The 12,177-nt window shown below is 36.8% G+C and overlaps 1 protein-coding gene across 2 annotated transcripts in view; it reads right to left on the bottom strand.

The window, feature by feature from the left end:
- TRIM24 (tripartite motif containing 24) overlaps positions 1-12,177 on the bottom strand; it is a 91,920-nt gene that overhangs the window by 12,561 nt on the left and 67,182 nt on the right. The window contains exons 9-11 of one of the 2 annotated variants that reach the window (XM_082846278.1): positions 11,332-11,600; positions 6,294-6,467; positions 2,278-2,451 (exon numbers count right to left, since the gene is read on the bottom strand). In XM_082846278.1, the coding sequence (XP_082702404.1) occupies positions 2,278-2,451; positions 6,294-6,467; positions 11,332-11,600 (617 nt within the window). The remainder of the gene's footprint in view (positions 1-2,277; positions 2,452-6,293; positions 6,468-11,331; positions 11,601-12,177) is intronic. The other variant, XM_082846277.1, reaches the window with a different exon arrangement.

The raw sequence follows: 12,177 nt of genomic DNA, 5'->3' as shown, positions 1-12,177 counted from the left end.
ATATATATTGTTTTTCATATTCTTTTCCATTATGGTTTATCACAGGATACTGAATATAGTTCTCTGTGCTATGCAGAACTTTGTTGCTTATCCATTTCTATATATACCAGTTTGCATCTGCTAATCCCAAACTCCCAATCCAACCCTCACCCACCCCGCTTTAGATGCATTTTTAATGCTTAAATATACCATTTATTCCTCAAGAACGTTTTTGTGATTAAAATCCAATTTAATAGTTCCAGCCTTTCTCAATCAAGATTCTCCAAGAGAATTAAGTTCTACAGTCCGAGGGCATAGACTGTATATAATGAATTTACTTCTCGCCTCTGCATCTAGAATGGTACTAGTTATGAACCATCCTTGGGAGGACTGAGGAAATAGTCACTCAAATCAGTTTCTTTATTCTGTGGTTCAGATGAGGAATTTCAGTTGAGAAAGCTGGTGGACAAAGGGTCATCTGTATCTGAGGACTGCAGAGGAAAATTGACTTTCTGTGGGTCCTCTTTCAGTAGGGGAAGGAGGAAGTACACAGGGTTATTTATGTTTAATATTCTTTGGGCACTACCTTGGCCAATACTTTTCAGAGAGTGCAAAAAGCACTGGAATGACTAAATTTGTTAGATCTTAATGTAAAAAAAGTTATTTACATTGTGGAATAATCCTAAAAGCTAAAATAAAATTATAGGAATGACAAAAAAAAGTTTCCCTATCGATTGCCTATGCATGAAAAATACACGTACTCTACCCATTTAAAGTATAAACAATTATTTTAAAAATGAAATAACTCTGGTAAGGTTAATGATGCAACTTTTAGGAAATATTAATTGATCTCAGTAACTTGAAAAACAGACTAAATAATACAAAATTTTAGATTCCTTCACATCCTACAAGATTTCTTAAAAGTTTTTGATGTCTGTATGAGTGATTACCTTAAGCTTATAAGATGAGAAAAGGTAAAACAAGTATCAACTTATGTATAAAGATTTGTTTATTCAATGTTATATTTTCTGTCTTTGAAAAATATTTTTTAAAAAGTCATACTAACAAAGAGCTTAGAGGGTAAATGTGTTTAATTTAAATAAAAATGAAATCAGAGGTAATTTTGCACTGGTTAGTAAATGTTATCATTTCTCTTATTATTACTATGATTTTTATTTGAGGGGAGCTTTTCCTGTGCCAGGCACTGGGCTTTACTTGCATTAGTTCACTGAGTCTTTTTTTTTTTTTAACATCTTTATTGGAGTGTAATTGCTTTACAGTGTGTGTTAGTTTCTGCTTTATAACAAAGTGAATCAGCTATACATATACATATATCCCCTTATCTCCTCCCTCTTGCGTCTTCCTCCCACCCTTCCTATCCCACCCCTCTAGGTGGTCACAAAGCACCAAGCTGATCTCCCTGTGCTATGCAGCTGCTTCCCTCTAGTTATCTATTTTACATTTGGTAGTGTATCTATGTCCATGCAACTCTCTCACTTCATCCCAGCTTACCCTTCCCCCTCCCCGTGTCCTCAAGTCCATTCTCTACGTCTGTGTCTTTATTCCTGTCCTGCCCTTAGGTTCTGCCCTTCAGAACTAATTTTTTTTTTGATTGCACATTTACGTGTTAGCATACGGTATTTTTCTCTTCCTGACTTACTTCACTCTGTATGACAGACTCTAGGTCCATCCACCTCACTACAAATAACTCAATTTCATTTCTTTTTATGGCTGAGTAATATTCCATTGTATATATGGGTCACATCTTCTTTATCCATTCATCTGTCGATGGACACTTAGGTTGCTTCCATGTCCTGGCTATTGTAAATAGTGCTGCAATGAACATTGTGGTATACATGACTCTTTTTGAATTATGGTTTTCTCAGGGTACATTTCTATTATTAAACATGTCTCCATCTCTTCTGGTGTCTTAAATGTTAGACTCCTTCTCTAACCTTATTCTATTGTAATATATCACATTCTAGCAATTCAGCCTTCCAGTACCTCCTCCCATGTCCTCACCCCTTCCTTCCCAGCTTAGATTCCATAATCCATCACCATAATCATTCATTTACAAACACTTTAACTCCAGTGCCCTGAAAGACATTCTGTAGTATGTTCAAGTGTTAATATTAATCTTTTTATTATTCCTGCTGTTACCATATTTCTAAAGGATAAAAACAACTTCTAAACACAAACGCACAGCCTATAATCCAACAAACCCATGCCTTTTACCAGATCCAAGTTCACTTAAAATTTTTGAAACAGATTCTTAGAATAAATTTTATGTATACTTACATCTGGAAGAGAAGGAAGATTGTAGGGACCTCCCACGGGTGAGCTCAAATCAATCATAGGTGACCCAAAAGCCTTTCCATCATATCCTGCTGCACTAGTAATGGTGGGACTGGAAGGAGTAGAGGACGTGCTGTTGGCGGCTGATGGGGTGGCCTGCCCACTGCTGACCTGCCACTGTGGTAGCAAGAAGGAAAGAAGAAAGGTGGTCTATCAGCAGGCCTGTAACATAAAATGTCCATCTAATCCCTGTTCCAGACACAAAACAAAGTAGAAGACACAGTCTATTTGAATTCAACTGTAATTTTAATGAAAAGGAGACAGGACACAAGTATATATAATTTTCATTAATCCTGTCCAAATGTAAAAAATAAAAAGAACTGATTTTTACCAGAAGACAACAGTTAGTATTCACAAGAAAACCACAGCACCCAATCTTGGAAAGCTTCCACATACTGGAAAAGAAATATAAACATGTACAAAGCAACTTCAAGGTAAAGATGGAGGGCTGAAAACATACGTTTTCTTCTGTCCCTACCTGATACACCTGAAAGTAAAATGACAGTTAAGGGAATTTTTTTTTTGAAAAAGGCACTGACCCATAAAGACAAAGAAAACAGGGGAGAAGACAGAAATCACATTTTGGAAGCTGGAAGGCAAATGGACAAAAAGCAAATGAATTAGTCGTAGCCAATTGGATAAAGCTGAAATCTACGCTGGCAGTGGGAAAAACAGAGAAGCAAATCAGCATATACTGTAGAACCCCTAGGAGCCTGAGAATTAGAAGCATAAGAGGTGAAACTGGGACTAAAAACAGGATGATCTGTTGAGAGTCTGTTTAAGAAGGATTAAATCTCACGTTCGTTTCCTACTTTACCTGTAGCTACCCCAAGATAATAAGGACCACCTCCACCTCTGCAAAAGAAGGCTGGAAATTAATTTTCTAGAATAGATAAAATAGTCTTTGGGCTGACGAGCATCAGGCTCAGCTGAAGGCAGAAGTATTGCACTTGGGCTTCCCCAGTGGCACAGTGGTTAAGAATCTGCCTGCCAATGCAGGGGACACGGGTTCGAGCCCTGGTCTGGGAAGATCCCACATGCCGCGGAGCAACTAAGCCCATGCGCCACAACTACTGAGCCCACGTGCCACAACTACTGAAGCCCACGTGCCTAGAGCCCGTGCTCCGCAACAAGAGAAGCCACCGAAATGAGAAGCTGGCGCACCGCAAGGAAGAGTAGCCCCTGCTCGCCACGGCTAGAGAAAGCCCGCGTGCAGCAACAAAGACCAAAAATAAATAAATTAATTAATTAAGAAAAAAAAGAAGCATTGCACTGAAAATGACGAGTAAGAAACCATACAGACGCTGAATGCTGAGCTTCCTGCCCACTCTGCCTCCGGCCCGCTAATAATAATCTTGCCCCAGCTGGCTTCAATGAGCAGCCAGGCCCTGCATTTCAGGCATGAAACAGAAAGATCTTTTGGGAATTGGACCACTACCTATGGACAGTGACCTTAGTAACTCTCCTAATAAACATGCCTAGCAAACCTCATGTAAGAGTGAAATTCAGCCATCAAACGTTAGCCCCACACCCTGGCTTTCAGGTTTTTTTTTTCCTAAACACCCATTTCTCATATACAAACAGGTACTTAAGCATCAATAAACATCTGAGGAAACTCTTTGTCATTTAATGTTAGAGGCTGAAATAAACACATTAATAAAGGAACGCTACAGGGTATACAGAGATGAACCATGCTGCTATCTATACTTTACTTGGAAACCTATCAAAAAATGAGAAGGTTTGATTGACAGATGGATGGATAAATGGGTATATGGATAATAAGTGAGAAGGCAAATAGAGCAACCTGTCCCCTATACAACTCTTTCAACTTACTATGTTTGAAAATTTTTATAATAAAATATTGGGGGGAAAAAAGCCACTAAGAGGTATCTTAAGACTATGCAGGGGAAAAAACTCTCAAACTCAGTTTTATTTATATATGGACTACACAATATAGAGTGACAGTGATGGAAACATTCTAACTTTGAAAAATGTAATTTACATGCTCCACTGAAAAAACTAAGTAAAAAACCCTGTGAATATGAATGTCATCTTTACCACCTACCCACCCCTCGGAGCCATCCACCTGTCTGTGTCTCTCTCTCTCCCTCCTTCCCTCCCCAGAATAAGCAGTTACAGTTGATGTGTATCTTTCCAGGTTTTTTCTATATATATATGTGAGATTTAAAAAACAAAAACAAAACCACAAAATTGAAAATAACTCACAAAAAAATCCGACAAAGTTTTTTGCCGTGTAATATACTTCGCAGATCATATATAGATTACTGCCTTTTCTTAATAGCCAAAAAGCATTTCCACTGTACAAGTATACTATAATTTGTTAAGCTACTCTATCAATTAAAACAAATTCCCCATTATCTTTTATCCTAGCTTGTTCATTTATTCATTCATGTTTAGACTTTTGACCAGGAAACATTTTTAAAAACCTTCTTAGAGTGCATGTCTACCCATTAAAAATAATACATAGGGAATAGGTGAGGAAATATTTGAGTACCCAGAATGTTCCAGGTGCTTTTACATACACTAGCACTAAGTCTCAGCAAAACTCTGCAAGGTACTCACTCGCTCTATAGTGGGGGCAAAGGAGATTTTAAAGAGTACACTTGTACAAGGCCACAAAAGTATTAGGAAAATAAACGAATTTAAGACCAAACTGCAGTCTGGTCCCTTTTCACCTCACCTCTAATGATGAAACAGAGATAGGTATAAATTTTATTGAAAATAATTAAAATATTATTTTAGAAAGTATTAATATTTTATCGAAACCAAACTAATTATAAACATATACACACACTTAGTATACGTACTTTTAGAATACTACTTTCAAATCATTTGATTAAAATGAATGTCACAGAATTATGGGAATAGCATCATATTCTTTATTTTGGTCTTGGCAAAAAAATTAAACTGAAATCAATCTACTAGTCCTAAGCTGGAAAGGCTTGACACAAGTACTTGGAGAAGACAAAGCACTGGGAGAACTTTTTAAAACAGTGTAATAGGGCTTCCCTGGTGGCGCAGTGGTTGGGAATCCGCCTGCCAATGCAGGGGACGCGGGTTTGAGTCCTGGTCTGGGAAGGTCCCACATGCCGTGGAGCAACAAAGCCTGTGCGCCACAACTACTGAGCCTGCACTCTAGAGCCCGCGAGCCACAACTACCGAAGCCCACGCGCCTACAGCCCGTGCTCCGCAACAGGAGAAGCCACTGCAATGAGAAGCCCAGGCACCTCAGCGAAGAGTAGCCCCCACTCGCCACAGCCGGAGAAAGCCCGCGCGCAGCAACGAGGACCCAATGCAGCCAAAAATAAATAAATAAAATTTATAAAAAAAATTTAAAAAGTGTAATACCTAAAAAATATTTTTACCTGAAAACACTAAGAATATATATATAATATATATTATAAATTTATATAATACAAATATAAATTATAACTTAGATAAACATTAAACCTTCTAAGAGTTAATATATAACCTTAAATATTAAACTTTATCAGATGTATACGTACTACATATTAAAACTGTGTGATGCTAAGTTTGTGCCCAAGAAGTCTCCCTGAAACACTTTGAAGATTTGTTTATTGGTCTCTCTTTAAGTATGCAATCTGTATTTGTTAGAATAATTCTGTCTTAGGAAATTTAATGCACTCACCTAAAAGCTACACACATTAACACTGAAAAATTCATACCTATGACTCACCCTCCTTCACTTCTGTATAAGTGGCTTGATTTCTCTTGTTAATTACAAAGCATCAAGATCCTCTCTTAGCTTTGTCTCTCTCTATAGGGCAGTCTGTAATAAACTTTGTAATCCACATTTATTTAAAAAAGGAAAAAGCTTACTCTTGCTCTTTATCACCATTGCTCTATCCATAAATTCAATGTGATTTGGAAGTAGAGAGAAGCAGAACAAGCAACTGTGGAGAAGTAAATATATATACCTGTTTTATGGCTTGTTGAGCCAGGAAAGCCATCTGCAGGGGGTTGGGCTTTATTGCTTGTCTTGGCGTACTCTGGTTTGGTGGATATCTTAGCTGTTGAGGATGAGGAGGAAGAACTGGTCCATTGGGTTTGGGGCTGTGATTCTGAAAATTTATCAAACGTGGAGGAGGTTGCTAGAAAAAAAGAAATTCAACCAACTCAGTGACAATCATCTCCTGAAAGACAAAGTATGAAGAACTCCATTTTATAACTTTTACAGAACGACAGCAATTCTGTCACAGATGAATCATTTATTAAAATTACAGTAAGGGTACGGGGGGAGGGGACAGCCTTCCAGAATGTGTATAAGCAATTTAAAGAAAAGAAGTTTTATTAGGAAAGACCCTTGGGAGAGGATTTTCCAGCTGCAAGTAGGTTAAACTAGGATTAGATCTAGGCCACACTGGGAAGTAGGGAAAATTTGTCGTTGGTATTCTTCTAAGTCCCTGATGATTATATTCTGTAAAGAATTGCCCTCTTCAATCTTCCTAAAATAATGTGATGGTAGAATAATTACTAACATTTACTGAGTAGTTATTACATGTCAGGTACTACTTTAAGTGCTTTACATGTGTTAACCCATTTAATCTTCACAATGATCCACTAAGGTAGGGATTACCTCTGTTTTACACAAAACGGAACTGAGATATAGAGAATTTAAATAACTTGTCCAAGAGTAACAAAGATAGGAGGAATGGAGCTGAGATTTGAACTCAAGTCCTCTGGCTCCAAGCAGTAAAACATAAATAATGAACAGATGAATATTAATAACATTTAAAAATTAATGAATCGGATCTTATTGCGATCAAACTATGTGCCAGGCATTGTGACTGGCATTTTACATTTGTTATCTCATTATTACCCTCCCCTCATTTTACAAATTAGGACACTAAACATTAAAAAGCTGGGATAACTTGAAAAAAGTCACACAGCTTGTTAAAGGCAGCACTAAGGCTTTAATCCAAAACTAGTCTGCCATTTCATTACCCAAACAGGTTTTGGTGTTTAGCTGGGGGTTAAGGTACTAATTACGGCTTAGAGGATGAGTCTCTCTAAAAGAAAACAGATTTTGAAAGGACACCCTTCAAGGACAACACTGGTTGATTACAGGGCAGGGTAGGGGCTGGGAAGGCAAGCCTAGTTTGCTCAATAAATGCTAGCCCTAGAAATTGAGACCAGTGTTCTAGAAAAAGGTAACCGTATATGCCAGTCTCACCTTGACTACCCAATTCTCTCTAAGGTTGGCAACTTATTGCAAAGTAAATAGTTATTTTCAGGCTATCTTAACTGCATATGAATAAGAACTTCTCAGAAAGGGAACTATTAACTCCCACATTCAAGGTGGGAAAAATAAATGTGAAATTTATAAAGGCTGAAATAGCAACATCTTAAACTTTGACACTGTGAAGGCAGACAGCCATAAAGTGTAGCTCTGCCCTCTTTTTGTTCTTTTCCTTCTCCCATTTTTGGAATTCATCTCCTTTCCTGGGTAAATTATTTCTCTTTCCCCTCTCTTGCAAATTAGTTTTGGCACTGGGTTCACTGTCAGTAACTTTCAAGAGTGACCAGCAATTACAGACCCAATGAAAAGTAGATTTAGATAGACACTATTTCAAGATCAAGGGAAATTCTTGAAATTCTATTCTTCTGGGTGAAGAACAGAAAAATATTAGAGAAAACGAGAAAATGAAAAAATCTTATAAAAGCGTAAGCCTGAAGCCATAGCAATTCTCTTCGATTCTTCTATGAAAGTTTTGTGACTTGAAGGGTTTTATATCATAGAAACACAAACAGAGAAGAACTGGGGAATCATAGTGGAAAACTTCTAAGTTAATCAAAGAGACAATTTTTTAAAACGTGGAAAAGCACCCAAAATGATCCTTAGGGGAGAACAAAAGTAGTTACAGAAGTCTTCTGCCTCCCCCTGCCCTGAGATTTATATATTGATTCAGTCAAGAAATGACACTTGATGCCAGAGTACTGTACTCTGTGAAAAACCAGTGTGGGACTGGGTGTCAACTCTCCCATCAAGGAATCCCAGTGTGGTAAGATGTAAGGTGATTTTTCTTTCCTCTCCCAAACTGTTACAGTTGATTGAGTTAATTTCTAAGAACCCTGTGACAGGAAAAGCAACTTGAAAGAATAAGACTAGCAGCTAGTTATGAGCATAAAAGAAATAGCAAAACCAGTGCTATTTTAATTAAATGGAATCAATTAATTTGCAAGAAGGAAAAAAGGGAGAGAATAGAGAAATAACTGAGAGCTTAAGCAAACTGACATATAATCATCACTATCCTCACCTTCACTCTAAATACTTTTATTATTACAGGTTTTCATTTTATTCTAGGTCAGTATAACCATGAAGCATAGCAGATGTCCTTCTAACATCCACCCACTGTTTAGGAAATTAATGTATACATATGAATGAGAGTTATCTCCAGAGCAGTAAATCTAGCCCGGAAGTGACAACCATTATGTATAAAATAACATACTTAGATCTAACAAACTTAGCCCTGTCCATTAGAGTATGATAGAGTATACTGTACACTGCTCAATAAACAGAGGTGCATAATGTTTATCAAGTTTGTACCACTCAGTCATATAACTATGTATTCTAGCTCTGTATCACACAACTCTTTAATCATTCGGATTACACGGCTAATCTTCAGAGGAAGAAATAGGGAACTACTGTATAAGTGATTTTTAGAAGGAGGCTTTTAAATTGACCTGGGTCCTATTGGACAGATGTAGAGTATGATTTGAACACACCCACAAAGAGGCACACACACACCCTGCTTACAGACAGGTATTTTCCCACATATATATGCAAATAAACTGTTAGAAAACTAAGAAAGCAGGTGGGTAGGGCAGTGTGAAAGTTTACAGATGAGGGAAAACTGATGAGTGAAAAATGTAGGAGTGGGTATTTGGTACAGAAGAGATAAAATGAGAGATGAGAGTACTGGAAGGAAGTTCGGGAGTCATTGAGAGAGGACAAAAAGAGAGGTGTGTGAGGTAATGACCAAAAGATGAGAAAATGACTTTACAGTTGATCTTTGAACAACACAACATGGGTTTGAACTGTGCAGGTTCACCTAGACATGGATTTTTTTCAATAGTGAATACTTCAGTACCACACAATCCGTGGTTGGTTGAATCCTCAGATGCAGAACAGTGGATACGGAGGAACCACAGAGAGAGAGGGCCAACTATAAGTTATACATGGATTTTCAACTATGTGGAGGGTTAGCGCTTCTAACCCCTGCATTGTTCAAGGGTCAAATGTATTGGTAAGTGGGAAAATTAGGCTGCATAATAAAGATTGTACATTATATATATCATATAGCAGTAAATCCTAGAAATAAATAATAAGATCAAAAGAAAATTTCTGAGATAAGCAGGCTAAAGGCTTGATCAAGGTCACTTCTGGTTTGTCACTGCTTATATAAAAAACTGTTTGAGAATGTGACCAAGTCACAGAGTATCTATTAAAATGCCTCAGTTCTTCACTCCTTAGTGAAAAGGGAATTAATACAAATGATGGATTTATCTTATTTCAGGTTAAGTATTAAATAAAAAATCACTTTAACATCTCTCAGACACTTAAGATAAATAATCATGCAAATGCTTAGCACTAGTCACTTAACAAGTAATTATTTTCTCTTTTCCTCTTCACATTTATCTTCAGAACAATTTGGGTGCTCTGCAGTCTACCTGCAATATGTCACCCTGCAGCCTGCAGAGGCAGTGACAAAATTATTCCTCAATTTTCTTAACAAAATATCAACTCTGCCAGTTGCACTCCTGATATCGAAAGCGTACATGTCTTTTCCCATTGAACACTCACCAAACAAAGACCACTTAAATTGCTTGTTATTTACTTCCTTTTAAAACCTGGGTTAAAACAAAGTTCAAGAGGAATAATCAACTGGTCATACTAATATTCTCCTGGATTTGACATGCCTTCTTAATCAAATTACTAGACAGCCACAAACTTAAAATACATCACACCTCAGGCCTTCACAGAAGCAATTTAACAAAATCAGTATCTACATATGCCCACAACTTTTATTCAGGGTTGAAATAAGAGTCCTATAAAAATCATGTTTTGTAAAACTGCTACCAAAAAATGCTATTATGCCATTTAATTGCTTTTTCATAAAGAACCACATTATATATTCCTCTTAGTGCTAGAAAAATACTAGTAAAAAATTTCTCCTAATGGCATGTTCCTTTTAATCAAATAATATAGATATTATTCCTGTTTCTTTTTTGTTTGGCTGACAAAAAGTTGAGCTAAGTCTTGCTCTCAAGCATGATGAGAACCCTTAGCCTAGCTCTGCATGCTTTGAGTATTCTTAACACTTATTAATCCCTCTGCCATTTCATTTGTCATTTACTGTAAATCAGTTCAAATTCTTCTGAGAAATAGGGAATATAAATTAATAAATAAAAGTAACTGAAAATAACAGACAATTTGTATGGATTAAAATAAGAATGGTTCATGGAACATTTGCTCAGAAATAAAGTTTGAAAAAGGTAGACTTCTAACGAATCAAATCCTTGCCCTTTTCGATTTCATTTTGTGCTAGTTTCTAAGATGCAATGTGATTTTCTAAACACTGCATCCTTACAGAGAAGAGATAACCTAAAGTATTAGTCATCCTGAAGCACTAATGTAAGAATTATGAATTACAGGTACACAACTTTTCCCAACAATCGTATGCATTGGTTATTTAGGAATGGAATCATTTATCCTCTTATAATCTGAAGATGAAAGAGAGCAGATGAGAATAGATGTCCCAATTAAATAAACCATTAATTTCTTTTTGAGAAGGGCTAAAATCTAGAGTTAAATCAGGGATCCTTAATGTGATAAATTTTTATAAATTCATATATTTAAGTCACGGATGAAAGATGCCTTGGTTATTTTAGGAGCTGCTGAATACAACTGTACTATAATTATCTAAGTTAGGACAGGCCTGCTTCCAAATTTACCTGATGAGAGATGGAAGGTTGCTGGATGGGCCCCTGCATTCTAGGGTTTGGTAAACCCACAGGTGCTGGCCTCCGTTGCACCTGTTGCCTCTGAGCCATTACCTGTTGCTGCATATGCTGGAGTCGTAATTGAGCTAGGCTGATCTGTGTTGGAAACTTGGATAACTGGTTTGAAGATAAACCACCTGGTGGCTGTGAATTCTGTTCCATGACAGGATTCTGCTTAGGCATTTGTGGTTGACTCTCTTTATCTTCGATTACTAAAGAACCTAATTAAAGAGAAAAGGTTAAGTTCTAAAGATTTTCTGGTAGTGAAATACCGTATTTTGCAGGGCTATTTTTACTGATCTTCAGAATTGCCAAGGAGCTTCTTTTTCTCTCAGGAACCCTTTATACTCTTAAAAATAGAAACCCCAAAGAGCTTCTGTTTATGTAGGTTCTATCAATCAAAATTTACCATATTCGAAACTAAAAATGAGAATTAAAAACATTTTTCCTCACTAATTCATTTAAAAGTGATAACCCATAATAACACATTTTTATGAAAAAATACTTATTTTCAAAAAAATGTAGTGAAGAGTGGCACTATTTTACATTTTCGAACATCTCTTTAAATGTCTGGCTTAATAGCTGAACTCTCATACCTGTTTCTGCATTATCTAATATATTGTTTAAATATATGAAGAAAATCCAGCCGTACATGGATATGTACTTGGAAACAGGAGGCCTGTCATCACCTGAAGGAGCCTCAGACCCTACTTTGAGGACTGCTGTTGCATATCAAACACAACAAGCAAACCTGACATTGGATCTAAAAACAGTACCACAGTATTTCTGATTTAGTTA

This window comes from Leucopleurus acutus (assembly GCF_964270905.1).
Source record: "Leucopleurus acutus genome assembly, chromosome: 9".
Lineage (NCBI taxonomy): Eukaryota > Metazoa > Chordata > Mammalia > Artiodactyla > Delphinidae > Leucopleurus > Leucopleurus acutus.
The sequence above is the reverse complement of the archived record's forward strand: the minus strand, read 5'-3'. Positions and strand labels throughout refer to the sequence as shown.